This window comes from Struthio camelus, chromosome 6 (assembly GCF_040807025.1).
Source record: "Struthio camelus isolate bStrCam1 chromosome 6, bStrCam1.hap1, whole genome shotgun sequence".
NCBI classification, from domain to species: domain Eukaryota; kingdom Metazoa; phylum Chordata; class Aves; order Struthioniformes; family Struthionidae; genus Struthio; species Struthio camelus.
This window is the reverse complement of record NC_090947.1, coordinates 10,204,298-10,222,153: the sequence shown is the minus strand read 5'-3', so window position 1 is coordinate 10,222,153 and position 17,856 is coordinate 10,204,298. Positions and strand designations below refer to the sequence as shown.

General features: G+C 38.1%; 1 protein-coding gene across 15 annotated transcripts in view; it reads right to left on the bottom strand.

Annotated features, from left to right (window-relative positions):
- Positions 1-945: 945 nt before the first annotated feature.
- Positions 946-17,856, bottom strand: part of ALS2 (alsin Rho guanine nucleotide exchange factor ALS2) — a 61,628-nt gene continuing 44,717 nt past the window's right edge. For 11 of the 15 annotated variants that reach the window (XM_068948120.1, XM_068948123.1, XM_068948121.1 and 8 more), the window contains 15 exons: positions 17,126-17,224; positions 16,388-16,552; positions 14,654-14,765; positions 14,248-14,325; positions 13,963-14,096; positions 11,644-11,811; positions 10,396-10,513; positions 9,630-9,787; positions 8,811-8,933; positions 7,633-7,809; positions 7,195-7,240; positions 4,991-5,052; positions 4,128-4,277; positions 3,680-3,776; positions 946-2,243 (listed from right to left, as the gene is read on the bottom strand). In XM_068948120.1, the coding sequence (XP_068804221.1) occupies positions 2,205-2,243; positions 3,680-3,776; positions 4,128-4,277; positions 4,991-5,052; positions 7,195-7,240; positions 7,633-7,809; positions 8,811-8,933; positions 9,630-9,787; positions 10,396-10,513; positions 11,644-11,811; positions 13,963-14,096; positions 14,248-14,325; positions 14,654-14,765; positions 16,388-16,552; positions 17,126-17,224 (1,726 nt within the window). In that variant the 3' untranslated portion in view covers positions 946-2,204. The remainder of the gene's footprint in view (positions 2,244-3,679; positions 3,777-4,127; positions 4,278-4,990; positions 5,053-7,194; positions 7,241-7,632; positions 7,810-8,810; positions 8,934-9,629; positions 9,788-10,395; positions 10,514-11,643; positions 11,812-13,962; positions 14,097-14,247; positions 14,326-14,653; positions 14,766-16,387; positions 16,553-17,125; positions 17,225-17,856) is intronic. The other 4 variants (XM_068948128.1, XM_068948132.1, XM_068948131.1 and 1 more) reach the window with 1 other exon arrangement.

Here is a 17,856-nt window from a genome sequence, read left to right as displayed (position 1 = left end):
TTCAACATTATTTTTCAAATGTTAACAGGGTGGGGGTTTAAGCTTACAGGTAAACAGCTGCCTGTCAGAACATGGTTTTTTTCCCCTCGATGCGGGACAAAAACCAAAACAAGTGCCATGTTCCCTCAGCCTTCACGATCTGCAGGTTCTTTGCTGCAGTATTCCCTTTGGCACTCTCCTGGATAAATAACAATATTGGAAATATTTCCAAGAGTGCTGATATCTTGACTACACAGAGCTTGTACACCAGTAGGTATAGTGTTCATGCTGTATACGCATTTTGACTTACTGTACTATTTATTTGGATTTTCTCTACTTACATACTTTTCTTTTTGTCCCTCAAGGTCCATCCACCCACCAAACTCTGAGTTTGTTTTGTTTTGGTTTCGGTTTTACTTATAAAAGGATCAAGAAAGTCTCTCTCCAACATCCTGTTTAAAGATTGGATAAACACATTCAAGTATCCATTCATCTTGTATTTGCAAATAAAACAACATACTGAAACACTGTAACTGTTCATAAACAATAATCTGTCTACTAAATTGGCTATATATATTTAAGAGAAATATTCCCAGCAGACAAAAAAGAGTCTGAATAAATTTCTGTTAAAGTCAAGTTTTACCACTATTTTTAAGAGTAGCAGCCCAAAACCAAAATTCTTTCAGCCTTCTTCCCCAAATGCTTATGCCTTATACAAATTTTTGAGAGACACTATCCTTTCTTACCAGGAATATTTCCCAAATAGAATCAAAGCTGGTGCAGTAACCATCACCACCTTCTCTGCTTTAATTTATTTGCATAGAAGAAATACACAATGGTCTACAATGACAGCTGTCTTTCATGCAAGAACGCTAACCCAACATGTGTTCTACTCACAATTAAATATTTGTAAACAGACTTGCCAGAATTGCTTTCTCCCCTTCCCTAATAAAACCAAAAATAATCTCAGAAAGAATTTTTTTTATTTTATTATGAAAATTGCTACATTACAGTCACTGTTCCCAGCAGTACTTTGACATATGCTTTTTTTTTAAACCATTTAAGTGCCAATACACAAGCCATGATTATTATTTCAAAAGATGATTAGCATTATCTATGATAATTTGAGATAACATTGCATAATCAATTCCCCCCTGCCTTTTTTGTCAGCCATGGTAAAGAATAGCATCGACAACACCCAGGTTATCCACTAGTGTTATTGGTATAAATAAACTTGACCATAAACCACAGAGGAGCACACACATACACAAAAATCCCCCAGTGAAATTACTTGTTCTGTCCATCTTCAAAAATGCAATGACATGGGCGTTTACATAAGTAACCAATAAGTTACAGGCAAAAGTTTCAAACCCAATCCATTGTCAGTTTGTTGAAAAGCATGTTCCCCTTCTCCTGTCATATGGATTTCTGAAGAAAGCGTTTATCCTTAGCTCTCAGGGTAACAAAGCTGAACACTCTACAGATTTCAAGTATTTAATTCAGTGCCAAAATCTGAACTGGTCAGCACCTTTTTTTCATAAACAGAAAGAGTAGCGAGTGCCTACATATCTATAATTCTAAGAAATCGGGAAGTCTGTAACAGTGTGATTATTTCCACAACGGCACATTATAACACTGCTTTCAGTGGCTCTGTTCAACAAAAGATGCCTCAAAACCTTTACAGCAAAACACACTATAGGCTATCCATTATACATACTAACATTTTTATTTTTTAAACAAAGACTTATAGTAATAGCTTAATTCAGGAAGACTGAATGGTTCTGTGGTGCAATTCATTCTCTTTAAATGTCCCTGTTGACAAATCAGGAATAATGAAAACAAACCCACTATTTTAGAAGCTATGTGCCCCAAACTTTCACATGTATTCCGTGTAGATGCCATGCCTTTTTGAAGTACTATTAATTTAAAAGGAATAAATAATTTTTCTGTTAGAGTAGGAAGTGATTTCTTCTTGGAAAGTGCTTGACAACAAAATTCCTTTATAACTATCCTCATCACCTCTTCATAGCTGGCCTCCAGCTGCAATTTTCCCATCTTAAATTGAAAGTTCAAAAGAAAAAACAGAATATGTTCATCTGTAACAACAGAACATCTGTAACTTTAGAGTATTTTCCTGTTTTTAGTGCCATTTCAGAGAAGAAAGTGAGCATTAATGAAGTTCCACTCAGTAGATTATCCCACAGAGCCAGGTCGTAAACGATGGTCTAAGTAAGTTTTTCGTGTTGTATCTGGTAGTAACAGGCCTGAATTAAAACAAAGTTCAGTTTAGCATACGTGCCAGTTTTAAGAAGGCTGACAAAACACCACACACAAATAGGTTGAGCTTTTTCTCTATCCAAGAAAACAGAGGACTAGGATTTCTGCAAGCAGGGATGATACAGTGACATTGCAACACATGGGAATCTTCCAATATGTAAAGAGAAAACAAAAACACACAGGAGCTTTCATTTACAAATTATGTCCAGCTCTTCATGAAGTGAGACTCCAAAAACTTTGGTTCCCAGCTTTGGCAAGATGTACATATTCCTGCTCAAAAAAAAAAAATCTTTCTTTGCCCTTTAATAGAAGAGCTCAAAAATGAAAATGTTTTCTCACCAGACAAGGAAGCAAGGGTTAACATAAGGGTTTCCAAAGCACTCTGATACTAAAAAGTAAAGGCTTCTATCATCTAGATAAATACTCTGACCATAACTTTTACATCTGACCTGCTGCTGATAGCTATTTGTTCCTCAATGCCAGTTCCATATGCCTTGGATCAGCAGTGGCCAGAAACTTACTATAAATGTTTCAGAAAAATATTTGCATTCAGACAAAATAAGATTCAGCTCTTACTGAAGAAAGCTATTCTTTAGTAAGAATAATCAGCTCAGATCTTCCCTTCTTGTAACATCATAAAAATAACAGGTGGGAAAAACCTCTAAACCCAAATACTTTCCCAGTTTGTACAGACAGGAGAACAGGATTGTTTCTTCTAGCAGCTCAGCTCGAGATTTTTACTTACAGCATTTTCAGATTAACATCTGCCTTCCCCTTCCTTCTCCTCCCCTTCCCACCCCCTCCAAAAAAGACCAAAAACACTATACAACTGACTTGTTTTAACCCACTTGCCTGGAATAGTTTTGATGAAACAAGACAACCCGCTACCATTATAGAGGTCTTTGGTGTACAGTGGTATATTCACCTAAACGGAAAGGGATCTCTCTCTCTTTTCCCATACTTAGAAAGACACTAACTAGAATATGGAAATTGATAAAGGGATCCGATTTTGGGGGGGGGGGGGGGGAGGCAAAATGGAATTCTTGGTGTATCTTGATGTTATGTCAGGACATCATCATTAGAATGGTTAATCTCAAGAGAAGCACTTCATTCCAATTTTTATAAAGGGAATAAGGTTTGAAGGGGAAAGACAAGACAAGTGAGCACAACAAAATAGTCAATAGCCACCAGTGTTACCTTTGAGTAAAGTGCGTTTACATATAGCATCATTTTATTAGTAGCTGTTGTAAATATTAGACTATCCTAAGCTCTAAGTTTTCTCGCCCATAATAACTAAAAAAAATTGATTTAAAGTGAATAAAGTTATAACCTAATGTTTGTACAGTTGTCCTAAGCTGATCATCACTGCCTTAAGCTGGTGAATTCTCAAGGAAATTTCAATAACCCTGAATAATTCTCATACCTTCAAGGTAGTGAACATGATGCCTTGTTCCCCGTGCTGAAGATAAGGATCCATCAGGTCTTCAATTAAGTGTACTTCAGAACCTAAATTCCTTATCCTGCCACATGTGGGAGAGGGAAAGGATAAGTGAAAAAAAGACACCACTAAAATCTGTCTTTACCTTTCTAAGGGGTGGGGGGTGGAAGGGTGGAAAGCAGAATTTTGCAAAAAACATGCTTTCTCCTAATCTCATTCTGAGGTTACAACCATTTCAGTTTTAACTCTTTAAAAATATATTCAGGCCAAAGTAAACAGTCAACATGTAAAATTTACCAAATTTACAAAACCTTAAAGAGTTACAAAAAGCTAAAAACTAGTCTTATAATGAGAAGCAGGAAAGCTTAATACAGGCATATGTACCCATACTGCCTATGCCCAACTTACGTATGATGCTGCTCTTAATGCCTACCTGGCTCGAAGCACCACATAGAGAAAAACAGGAAATAAGTCATCCATGGACCACAGAAAATCTTCCTGAAGAGTCTCAAGCACGTTCTGAGAGATCTCTTCAAAAGTCTGTTGGATCACCTTCAGTTTGTCAGCTGGAGTAAAGGTGGTACTATTTGGAGAGCACAAATCAAATAACAGGTAATAATGAGAAGTTACATCATTTGCTTCTAAATTAAGATGATAATCTGGTAGTTAGTGTTTTATTTGCTAGCCTCCACCAAGATAAGCCCACAGATCATTCATATCATAGTAGCTGCAGTTGCCAAAGCTGTGTAGCACCCCAAGCTATAATTGCTGGATCAAGGATCTTATTTGTACTACTGCAAACATGACAGCCTTCACAACTTTATGCTATTTTTACATACTGATTGGGGGGGTGGGGGGGGGGGGGGGGAGGGAAGGGCAGGTCCCTTCTACAATCCTTTTAATTTCCACTGAAGTTCCTATAGCTGACATAAGGAATTCTGCTAACAGACATAAAAATGCCTCCCATAAATAGGTCTTTTTGCCTTAACTGTTTAAAAGATTCGCATGCAGATTTGATTAGATATCCTCTCACTTCTGATTTTAAGTAGTGTGCTCTACATGTGCCTCAAACTGTCCCACTTACAAGGCTATACTTGTCTCCTAATTAGGAGAATTTGCTATCATTTCCAGTACGAACTCTGAAACTTCTAGCTGACCTCTCTTACCAAGGTGAATGAAAAAAAGAAAAAAAAACAAAAACAAAAACACAAGTAAAGGATCACAGTAAAATAAATTAGACAGATACCACTATAGCAGGAGAAGGAAAACACTAAAAGACAGTCTTCAGAGGTTTACCTGATTTGCTGTAAACATTCAACTGCTGAGGCAAAGCAGGCATCTTTTGTGTTTGGTGATACCTATGTAATCAAGAGAAGTTTTATCATTCAGGTTTAGCAACTTTCCAAAAACAATACAAAACAAAAAATTCAAATCCAAAGACTATTCAGGAAAGGAAAAAATTGCAGCTACTGTAGCACTGGCATAAGAGATCCTTCCTAACCCCCCGATTTCTAGTGCATCTAGGAGCTAAAAGCATCCAGAAAAATCTGCCTATATATATAATTTGTAAGAGTTGTGTTTAAAATTCAGAAAACGCTGTACTGAATACATCAGTATGCTACAAAAGGCAGTGACATTTTCAGATATCTTCCAGGTCAAGGAAGATGCAGAACCATTGGAGCCCAGAGAAGCCAGACCAGGCAATACTCAACGCAGACTCAGGTTTGGAGCAAACAGAAAAGAACCAATACAAACATTAGGCTCAGTTGCATAGTGAGAGCTAAGTCTTTCTGGATGAGGGAGGGCGAGAACGGATGGATAGATGCAAAAAGACCAAGAGAAATTCAGAGGTAAGGAAATTTGACATGGAAGAGAAGCAGACAAACATGTCTCAGCTACAAAAATTCTGTTCATTTGAAGGATGATCCAGCAAAGAAAGTAAAGGGCTGCATAAAACATCCCATGCTGCACAATTCAGAGAAGTCACATGCCACATAGAGCAGAACCCTTCCACTGAAGCACTATAACCAAAAAACCAGTCAAAATGGTGAAAGACTCAGACAGCTAGAAGGATTTTACCTAGTATCTGAAAACATAGAAAATCTGAAGTAACTCAAAAAAGGTGTTACTGTTGCAATTTGGAACACAAAGTCTGACTGGAAGTTTGTGGCATGTCTTCTTAAATGAAACTTCAATGCTGACATGTCCCAGTGCTTATGATTTGGGAAAGCAGGGACACACCCAGCTGGGACCCCACAGTCCTGGGGAGATCACTCTTGGCTTGGGATATCGTTACAAATCTGGAACACCCCATCTCTATTAAGGAATGTCGGATTGCCTGTGTCCAGGTAGCAGATCAAAGCGGTCAGAATAAGCATCTTCAGGGTGAGAGGAGCTTCAGAGTACACAGACCCAGCAGAGAGACTGTTGAGCAACTACCTGGAAGAGCTTTTCCAGGGCTGTGGAACACGCACAGAAAACAAACAAACCAACCAACCTCCCCCCACCCCACCCCCAATCCCCAAAACACCTCTACCACACACACCAGAAGAGGAACTGAAAAAGAAAAGATGTTGAACTGCTTAAAGAGAACCAAGTCCTCTACTAAGCCAGAGCAGTCCTGTCTGAGCATATATTCATATGCTGCTTTCACCAGCGGCCTTTAACTCTGCTCTGAAAAGACTAAGTTCTGGGGCAAAGCAGCTTGGTTGCTCTCTCAGACTGCAAGTCAGAGCACCAAGCAAATGAATTAATTTGCAAATGTCTAAGGTACAAAGATTTGTTTACAATCAATACACATAAAAACAGCAACCAGCCCGATGAAAGCCATGCTTCCAATCATTACAGACTTTGCCCAAGCCACAACTATAAATAGGTAAGAAGTAATCTGAAGGTAAGAGGATCTAAATGACCACAGAAAACTGAAAGTTTCAAATAAAAGTAGTATCTAACATACTTATTCATAGCATACGTGATTTAAAGTATACAGTAAAAAGATTGTTAAAAAGTTATGATCACTAAACCATTATTACTGGAGCACAAATTGGGTACTATAGCGCTACTACTGCTCAAGACCACTAATCAGCCACTTTCAGCAAGCTGATGATCAAGAACAAAAACAGTACAATTCCCCTAATCAGAAAGTGTACCATGATACAATTCTCCTGTTCAATCTTCTTAGAATTACCATGGTAGACATTTATTTTCACACTTTCTCATAACTATAAACCAAGCAAAATGGTTACAGACTTCTTTGTAATTTATTACTAGACTAACAGCATAAGGAATAAGTCAATGACAAAAGTTGGAATGACAGCTATTTTAAGAGATAACTAGTATAGTTTTTAAGTAGCAAAAAAGTTGTGAAGCAGCAAGGCAGCATAGCATCTCTTCAGCAAAAGGCTGTTCAAAAAAGTTTCCTATATTGCTTCTTCATCCTCTCAAGCTTCTGAAAAAAAGCACTAAGTAAAGTACACTAAGTCAAGGCCCAACGAACATACCTTTTTAATCTCTCCAAGGATGGATACAGTTCCTGGCCAAAATTTCCTGCAAGAAACCCAACATCTTGTATTGAGAGAATAGAAATTGTTCCATTCTTAAAGCATTATTCACCTTATAAAAATTAAATGATCCTCATGTTCTGCTAAGATAGAACAATTCTTCCTACAGGATCAACTACATCTAGCACAAGTAGCTACAAGACAGCAAAATTCGCAATGCGTCTCTTAGGTTCTGTAGTGATACTGATTTTTTTCTTTTTTTTTTCCTTCTTTTTTTGAAGAGGGAAATTGATTCATTCTCTAAACCACATTAATTAGCATGGAGTTCAGATATATTTTTAATCAAAGCACCCTAAGGATTCATTGGTTTAGATATGCTTTTTATAATTATGTGCCATCATCTTTCTAAGTTCTGTTTTATTGTGGAAGCATACTCACGCCTGCACCCCAAGAAAACTTAGAAGGGCTGTATCAGTTTGTTTGTTTAGACGTAAAACACATTCCCAGTAAATATCTTCCTCACGCTCATTGTCTAAGGCATACAACATAAACAGAGGAGGATAGAGTCGTGGCAATAATACAGGGAGCAGTAAGCCAAAGCTGGTTACAACATAGCTATTTAAAAAAGAGAGAGAGAGAGAGAGAGAGAGATTTTAAAAACTTTAACCATTTACACAAGTAGAATTAAGATCAATGATTGAAATACACCTTTAGTTTATTATGAGTACGTTCTGCAAGTGAAAAAAATAGTAGGTACAAATCAATCAAGGATTATTTGTATTTAGACATATTTAGGAATAACAACTTCCAGTGATACAGTCCAGATACAGTTTTTGAAGTGGAGCACTGTTTTCTGACCAGTATAACGTAAGAGTTGGATACTACATTAAAGTTCAAGTTTTACCTGCATCTTCAAGCTAATCAAGGGTGGTCGTTGAGCCTTCACTGAGCAACTCTGCTGATAGCTGAACTTTACCTTCAGACCATAAGCTCAAAAACAGGCTAAAAACCCAGTAAATTACCTAACCTAGCACCACATACACATGCTAGACTTCATAAAATCAGTAGCTGCTTGGCACCAAGTTGTCATGTTAATAAGGAAAGCTGAACTCAAGGTGCCTGCTAAAACCATCTGCACTTGTAGCACAGGTCCCTGGGGCCTCTCTGGGAAGCATGGCTCTGCCAGTCCCTCTTCCTTGTGTTGACCACACCTGAGGCTGCTGCGGACAGGATGGCAATGGACACCAAGGTTGAGCTCCATGCAGGTGGCTATTCATGAAGCAGTATGTGTGCACTAGATCTGCGTTACCCCAATACCTGTACCCCAAATTACCCTGTACCCCTGAACTTTTCTGAAGCTCAGGCCCAAGCGTGAGCTTGCCCCTGCACAGGAGATACAGGGTTTAAGTACGGACACATTGCACACAACAGTGCAGGGATGAAACGCTCATTGCAATCATCACATGGAAGTTTGCTTAACAGAATCTGTCATCAAAAGCAAAGGTAAAAGAGAATAAATCTGATAACTGAACTTATGATGGCCTCGTTTTATTTCTGTTCAGGGTTCTTTCTCAAAAGTCCCCTTTGCCAGGGAAAAAGTTTTCTCCTTCATTTACCCTGGTTCAGGAGATTCTGATCTGGAATCAGATTTCCCACTGCAGAACGATCGCCTTCCTTTTGTCTCTGTCACCAGAAATGGAATTGTACTGCCCTCTTCTGGAAGATCAGGGAACAAGAATCTAAAAGGCAACACACACAGTAACATGATTTAATTCCAAAAAGCTTCCACAGATACTGCAATTCAGAAGGCAGGATTGGACTAGAGAGAAAAGTCAGCAGAAATAATACATGATGGACTAAGATAGCACAGAATCTACCTGAGATAAAAAAAACTTATAAAGGCAATACCCTCCAATGTCAAGTTTTCTATCCTGTCATCACTTCCCTCCAGACAAGGCTTCTGATGGTTTCTAATTAGGATCCTGCCAATCTGAAAGCAGAAATATGCCAGTGAAAGCTGTAGTTGCTTTCAAGGATCTAAGCAAACACTTCCTATCAACATGGATGAGACAGAAAGAACTGCAACAGAGTACGCTCTGGTTCCCTGTCCACGCTATTCTTCTATACTCTTTGGACGTTGCCTTTGCACCACATGTAAATCCAGAGATACTAAGCTGGAAACCCACATTCAAGGTGAGCTTCCTACAGGCGTATTTTAAAGTCTAATGTAGGACGCAATTCACTGTGGTGAAGATTTTAATATTTTTTTCAATTTTGACAGAACATTTGAGACAGCTTAAAACAGTTAAAGAAATATAATCAACCCTAAAACAGTAAAGATGGTGGCACATTTGAACTACATAAACACTAAGCAGCTTCAGTGAGTCAAGTATCTTTAACGAATAATTTGATGTGAAAATTTAGAGTATTATTACCTAACCAACTGGAAGATGCGTTTGAGGTAGGACTTTATCTCTCTCACAGCCTCCTGCAGTAACCGTCGATTAGCTCCTACTCCAACATAGGTCATTCTGTAGACAGCTACTAGCGTCTCCACCAGCTTCCCCAAAGGATGGAGAGGGGTATCACAAGCCTGAGTTGAAAGATATTTATTGGCCAGTCAGATGGGTCAATGCCAGGTAAGTTAAAGACAGAAAACAAAAACTGATTTCATGAAAGACAAGTCAGAGATCCAAAAACAGACATAAAAATAAATTCTTACAAATACATTATGCAAATCGTTAATTTTACCAAATTGCTGATTTGGATTATGAAATTTATATGTTATTAACTGAAGAGTAGGCAAGCAGTACAAGAACTTGTGCTACTACTTTACTTGGACAAGTTCCCTGTCCAGTTCTATTAAAAAAATAGCAAGCAATAATCAGCAAGTACTCCATAATGCTCTAGTGGGATCCAACGCATAAGAAACAAAATAGTAACTAAGCAAAAATTTGCATTAAGGAAATATCCTTTAGGTATATAATGATTTTAATAGGTCAAGCTCTATAAAAGAGTCAGTCTTATGGATTGATAAATTCGATGAATCAGGAAGTTATGATAAAGAATGAACGAACTCATCTTGGGCTATAAATATGAAAGGGATCCAAAAAAAAAGCTATTACACAAGTATAACAACTCAGGTGAGCTCAATATCGTGTCTTACCAAGAAGCTATGTGAGCACTGGATAGTCACAATACCTTTATCAAATATTTTTTGATATTTTCATATTTTTCCAGGGTGAAGGCACCAATGTGTTGTGGAATGAACTCCAAACTTTCCAGTGTCTGAGTATGTGAACGACTCAATAATTCTGGGCTGCAGTTATACAAAGCACAAAGACATCATACAGGTTATTCATCATACACAGTAGGAACAAATGTGACAATAAGTTTAGAAGCTTCCTCAAGAAATTTATGAGCCTTAAAGGAAAGATGGGGGGGGGGGGGGGAGAAACGACATGACACACACAGGAAACAATTCAATCCACTTGTTCTCTTAAACTTTCTAGTTTGATACAATTCTTCAGGCTGAACTTCTTCATTCCTCTCTCATCTGCTGCAGCATATTCCTTCATCGTTACTTTAGGAGATTAGAAGCTGAATACTGTGGAAATATTCACCCACAGACTCATTTCAGCTCAAAATCCTAACCTCTACAAAGTCATGAGCATGCAAAACACTATGCCCACCCTGACAGACATGTAGGAACCATTAGGATCTTGTCACCATCCATTTCATGGCACTCAGTAGAATTAAAGTCACATTATCATTTTTACTGTGGCCTTCTTATTGTTAAAAGCTGTCTTCCTGCATTAATCCCCTGATCCTGCCTACTCTTACTCAAGAGCAGCTTTCTCTTAATTTGCATAGTCAGGTCTGTTGAATGAGCCTTTCCTGCAGCACCCTGGGCAGGCTTTCTGTATCCCTTTTTCTCGTTAAAGGCTTTTAAACCTCATGGGAGAGTTTCTTTTCTAATGACCCTTTTCTTCCACCATTTTTAAGTTTTCAGAAATACAATCTCTCCCTTCCAAGTTTCATTCTGAATTCTCCAACTCTCTGTACCATCCAAGAGTCTTCATTTCATTGTTTTTCCATTATTTTCTGCAGTGATTTGGGTTATGAGGATTGCACATTCCCTTTCTGGAAAGCTGGACACAGTTGCATACTTAAACAACCAAACAAAAAAATCTTCTGGTAATAGTCAGCTAGCATCTCACTCATACACACTACTTAATCTTTAACATTGATTATGGCAACTGAACTAATCCTAAAAATAAAGTGTCCCTGAAACAGACTTTTGCAGTGCTGTGTATTAGTGGTTTGTTTGTTCGTTTTTTTAAAAAACACTGAAATCTAACAGTAGTGGTTCTGGCCCTTTTAGAGTGTGGTTCCAGTTTCTTCCTCAAAATTCCTTCACCTTGGTGACTACGTTCTCTAGGAACTCACCTGTCTTTGTGTTGCCGTCGGTTGGTGGTCAGGGCCACTGCAATGTTGTCCCAAGCCTTCCATCTATCCCCCTGGCCTGGGCTCTCACAACCCAGCTGGTTCCAGCATTCTTCAAATACTGCCTTCCATTTCTCATCAGGAGGCACTGCCAGGATTCCAAGTTTCCGCCTAATAAAATCACCAGAAAATCCTTCCAATCAAACAGTCTTGGAACAACATATTCAGCTGTTAAAGCCACACATGCCTAATGTCAGTCTAATATACCATACTACCTTATGAAATGCTACTAACTTTATGCTCTTTATTGCAAAGTATTAGTCTAAAGTTTATCACTAAAGATGAACCTAAAAAAAGCTATCTAATGACTTGACTTTCAACATCTTTTAAGAACTTACAAGGCTTATACTTTTTTTTTTTCCCCTTGCCAAGGAACAGCCTCAAAATGTGCATTAATCTATGTACCAGATTATAACGTTACAAGATTAAGATGCTTCTGCTACCTATATGTAGGAACAACTGTGAACCTTAACGACATTCAACACAACTTAATTTGACTCTTGTAGCCTTCTGGGAAACAGTTCATTCTAAACAGGAAAAGCATTGCTTTGATTTCCAAGAAAACAGGACATACTGCAGTTGACTAGGCTTCAGTTCATCACAAGTATTCATTCAGACAGCTTAAGATGCATTCACATAATAAGGGCATAGTACAAAAACGTCCAAAATACTCCACTGTCTTAGAACGTGCAAATAGCATAGCTACACAGATAAACAACAAGAACGGATATATGGCTTCTGGACTTAAACTGATATCTACAGATGTTGTCGCAACACATCTTAGAGAGTGTTGGTAAAGGGTAAAACCAGCTGGGCATCTTTACACTGAGAGCCAATGCTCAGGGTAAAGATCCTCTATTGCCAAAGAGAAACTAAGAACTATTGCTTCTCCGTACATACTGGACATATCATGAAATCTAGGGCTTTAAAGTGCTTTCATAAAGCAAATAGATGTCGCCAGCTGCTAACAGTTCTATCCAGATTCAAACTCAAATCAAGCGTCATAGAAATTGTCAGGTCTTCCATTAATTTTTTTTTTAACCCTCTTTGAGATGAGAGCTAGCAACACTAATATTCCCCATGATTCTAGATTCCTACAGCAGAAATAGACACTAAACCTTTTCACATATTATACCAAGAGGTATTTCAGCTTCAAGGGAGCCCAGAAAAGGTGGATGAAATCCTTATTTCATAAGTAGTCTTCACAAATACATACATACATTTATTCATAGACTCCCTACTGGGGTAAAAGACAGACAGCTGCTAAGGTTGCAAGCGTTCAGTTCAGCAGGGAGGCCTACTTAACTTTGCATCCTATTGTAGATGTCAGTGCTGTCAAAAGAATTCGCCAGTGAATACTTCAGGAAGCATACTCAGAAATAAGCTAGGTAGAAACAAAGAGTTTTGTTTCCCATTTTAGTCTTTCTGAAATTTGAGAGTAAGCTTTAGTAATATTGAATCCTGCACAACTATTATTATACACACACAGTGGTAGCATATAGTACTACCAAACACTAGAATTTCATCTACAGCTATTTTAAAGTTAAACCTAAATTTTCTTTTACCCAAAGATATCTTAATTATGACTCAAATGAAACAAACATAGTTTTTCAGAGATAACTAAACAAACTGACCTAATACATCCTCTGTCCAGTACACGTAATTTTATGGATGCTTTTCAAGACTATCTCTTCCAAGGTGTTCAAAAATTCTCTCTTACAATTCAAGACGTTCTTCTACTATTTTCTTATCTGTTGTTTGGAATACAAGTACTAAATAGCTAGTTCTATTCAAATGTATCCCCAGTGGTGTTATTAAATTACTATTATTAAATGAATAGAAGTTACCAACAGAGTAATTAATGGAAGACAAAGGTTTGTGATGGCCTTAATCCCACAAATGTAACTCCTGCTCTCCCAACTCAAAAGTCATTAGCAACTATAAACAAGTTCTAACAGTCAGCTCATTTAAATAAAAATCTGAGACTGCTACAGGACAGTAGCAACATCTCAACTATCCTGCAATTCTATGCTATGCTATTTGTCCATTCAAGGAGTAATTAATGCTAGAACTGCCATATAGAAGTTTGTTATCTTATTTCCTAAGGGGAAGGAAAGACGAATGAAAAAGGAACTCAATGTTTTCAAAATCTCACTGGTTCTGTAGCAAAAATATTTTAACTATCCTTTGAAAAAAGATCAATAGGTATGTTCAGCGATATTACTGAGCCATATCGGAAAGTATTTCTTGTTCAGCACTCACAATGCTTTAGGTTTGTCCTTCTCACTCTCATATAAGCTAGGTTTGAAGTAGGTTCCAGTGATTTTTATACCAGATCCCCATTCTCCACTGAAGAGACCTTCAATATAATCTCCATTTGGCAAAGTCAGTGTTCCCTTGAGAGAAGATAATACAAACTTAACTGAAATCCATTGCAAATCATTTAAAAAAAAGGGGGGGGACAGAGAGAGAGAGAGAGAGAGAGAGAGAGAGAGAGAGAGAGAGAACTTAGACAGTAAGTTTCCAAATGGTAGTTGTAATGCCAACCTTTCCACTCAGAGTCCAGTTATCTGCAAATTCCCCTTCATAGACTGTATCATCCTCAGAAAGCAGAATTCCAGTTCCCTAGAGAGAAAGGAAAAAAAAAACCCATGAACACCACAAAAAGTAGCAATTACCATGAAAGACCACCACACTGTAGCTCCAAAGATACAGTGAAATACCTGTTATTAGTTCTTAGCAAACAATTTTCTTAAAGCAACTTCTGTAGTCGTTCTAGTAAACAGAGCGGGGATTACAAAGGCAGTTCAAAGATACAGGACAAGAGAAGGTTAGAAGAACAGAAGGCTTACAGAGTCTAGCATATACTGTTGCGTTGCCACTCAGCCAGGCCAGAAAGCCGCTACGTTTAGAGGACAAGTCACTATAGTATGAAGCCCAGCATTCTACTCACCATCATTTTGTTGGTGCTGAACGCTCCTTCATAATACAGTCCAAACTGAGTAACCACAACACCGTTTCCTTGGCAGAGATCATCTTGCCACATTCCCATATACTTTTCTCCTCTGAAGAATGAAGAGCACAGTCTAATTAGTCTACTACATTCGTATCCCTTTTTGCTTGGGCTTTACTGTGGTACTTGACCATAACGGTACTTGACCGTAACAAGTCATTAGGAAAGAGTCATACAGCACTTACTTCGAGTCTGTCAATCCAGTTTCATTGGCATAATAGAATGAAAGACTGCTCTTTGCGATAGAAACTATAATCCTTTCATGATTCTCTATATAAGGAAGACCTACATAGTTCCCAATGCCGTTACGCCTCACCTTCTGAACGTACTATTAGAGCACAAAAATTGTAAAGAAATAAACCATCTTGTAGAAAGTTTTTGGGTAAAAGCTGAACAAAGCTCATACCGTAAAAATAGATTAGCCAATTAAAGGTTTCTCACGTATAAGCGCAAGTCCACAGAGATCAGGTTAGAGTGTTTGAAATTAAGCACAAGTCTCAAATCTTTTAAATCCATCTTTTCAGTTGTCCTCAAAAAGGACATGGTGCTTCACTGTCTAAGTAAGAAACAAAAACAACCTAGCATGGACTATTTTGTTTGTTTTGAAAGGGAAACTAGTAACGTATGGAATTGAATTTTACTTATTATGCAGCATTTTGCTGTCAGTACCCCAGAAAAATTATGAATTATTCATTGTAAAGAATTAGCCAAGTAATAAATCTAACTTAAGGGTTACCTTCTAGCTGTTTGGACCCATAACCTGATTCTGTATGCCAGCTACACAGGTCTCTATCGAGAGAAGGCTTCTTAAAGAGACCAGATGCAGCATATTCAGTTTCCAGGATAAAAGACGACAGTCTTGCTTGCTTAAATGACTGTTTTGCAATAATTACAGAGAGTTATAACAGAATAGCAACAATCCTTTATTTGCCTGGGCCAAAGAAAAAGTACTGAAGAAAATGAAGAAATTAACATATGCATATACTCCACTCCTCTGAGAGGAGAAAGAACTACTGTGACAGCTACTCACTCATATTTAAGTCAAGAATAGAAAGCAAATGCCACACTTGTTTTTAGCCTAAGACAAACTAAAGAGATGGAAGCTTTCTTGGCAGGTCCAATCTCCTCCAGAATTTCTAAATGCAGTGGCAACTCACTAGCAGGAAAAAAATAAAAGAAAACAACCAAGCAGATGTATATGGCAACATCTTTGCCCTAGAGCAGAAAAACGACCACCACCATATATTATGTATCAGGTCACTGAACAACTTAGTCTTATGGGCCTGAGATGAGAAAATACTCCTCATGACATTTATAAAACATTCTGCAGTAACACAATATCCCCCAGTAAGATACCATATTCAGTGCCAGCTTTCAGGCAGGAGCATATGGGAAAGCAAGGTGTTAAAAAACAAAAACAAAAATAAAGAATCCCCACACCCCTGAAGCAAAGCAAAACAAAAACACATTTACTCCAAGTGCAGCACTAAAAAGCAACCTCTAGACAGATTCAGATCACCTCTTTCCATCCAGAAAGCCCAGTACAATATTAAATGAAGAAAAACTTAAAACACACATATACTACTGCACTACTACCAGATCAAGTCCTTTCCTGCGGTTTTTGCAATTGCATGTCATATCAGTGTTCGAGGACTTGAGCAACTGAAGTGTTACCTTGTGATATCATCAAAAACTCCATAACCATTCTTCTTATCCATTGTCCACTGTCCAATGAACATACTGGGAGAGGAAGAGGTCAGCTTCCCACTGCGCAGCAGACCATGCCCATGACGCATGTTATCCTGAAAACACCCTTCATACACCTCACCAGTAGCATAGCTTTAATGAAAGAGAGAATAAGTAAAATTCCTACTATCTGTTTTTTCTTTTTCTTTCCTTTTTTTTTTAAATTCCAGATTAGGAATTACATTAAAACACTACCTGGGCAGGAAATAGATTAAAAGCATATTTGATGCATAAATGAGCAAAGTCTTTTGATGCTTTGCTGATTTAAAACCACCCTTTAGCGAGGGTGGTCTTAAATCCCCCAACTAGCAAGGCCATTAAGACGTTATACTCATCTCTCAGAAGAAAAGAATATCCTTGCTTATTGAAAGATGGTAGCAACATTAGAATGGAGATCTGTAACAGACCACAGCACAAGAACGTGTTGTGAGCCGTCATCCAAGAGAAATGCAAAAAATAAGCCAAGCTAACTAGAATCACAAGTCTGGAAATGCAGCAAGAAAGCAACACACAGGAGCTTGGAAAGTCAACCGTGTGACAAAGAATTAACGGAAATTTAGTGCTACTGGAAAGCACTGGTGAAACTTCAGGTTAGGTCCACATCCCCCTTAGATTACATATTCCTCTTGCCTTCTGCAATCAGAGGAACACAAGTTCACGCATTACCTGTAGACTCCATGTCCACACATTTTGCCTTCCTTCCAGTAACCCACATAGTGGTCATCTTTGTTCAGTGCTTTGTTTGGCACTCTGTATTCACCATACCTGCCAACGCATGAGAAGGGAACACAAGCAGCTATAATACTAATCCATTCTATCAGAACAGAAACTGATACATACCCCAAACCCACTCTACAATCAGAATGCTTCATGTTATTTTTAGTGCATCTCTTCACCTACAACAGCTAGATTTTATGTTTTTATTTTTTTAAGAGAAAGCAGGAGTTTCAGCATCACTACATCAGTTGATCATGTACTGCTTTTCTCCTATTTGTTTTTGGCCTGTTTTAAGCTCTCCTCCCTCTCCCATACCGCAGTGTTTTTCTCAGGTTTCAAAAAGCTACAAGTCTTCTCACATTCTAAATCTGCTTCAAACTTGGTTGTCTTGCTAGGTTTAAAAAAAATTGTTGCTTGCTTCAAGTCTTGATACTCAAATACACCTTTGCTCCAGGGAAAGGCAAGAACATATATTACCACAAAGAAAGTTAAAATAAAAAGATTCTAGCTTCCAATTATGCTCGAACAGTGGCATAAAATTGCTCAGATTATCAGTATGCCAAGGAAGAATGACACCCACAACTTGTTTGTTTCAGTTTTCTGAAGAGGCTCTACACCCTTCCCCCCCCCCATTCTTTTTATTTACCATTCCCTCCTTCTCTTGTGCAGCTGATTAACCA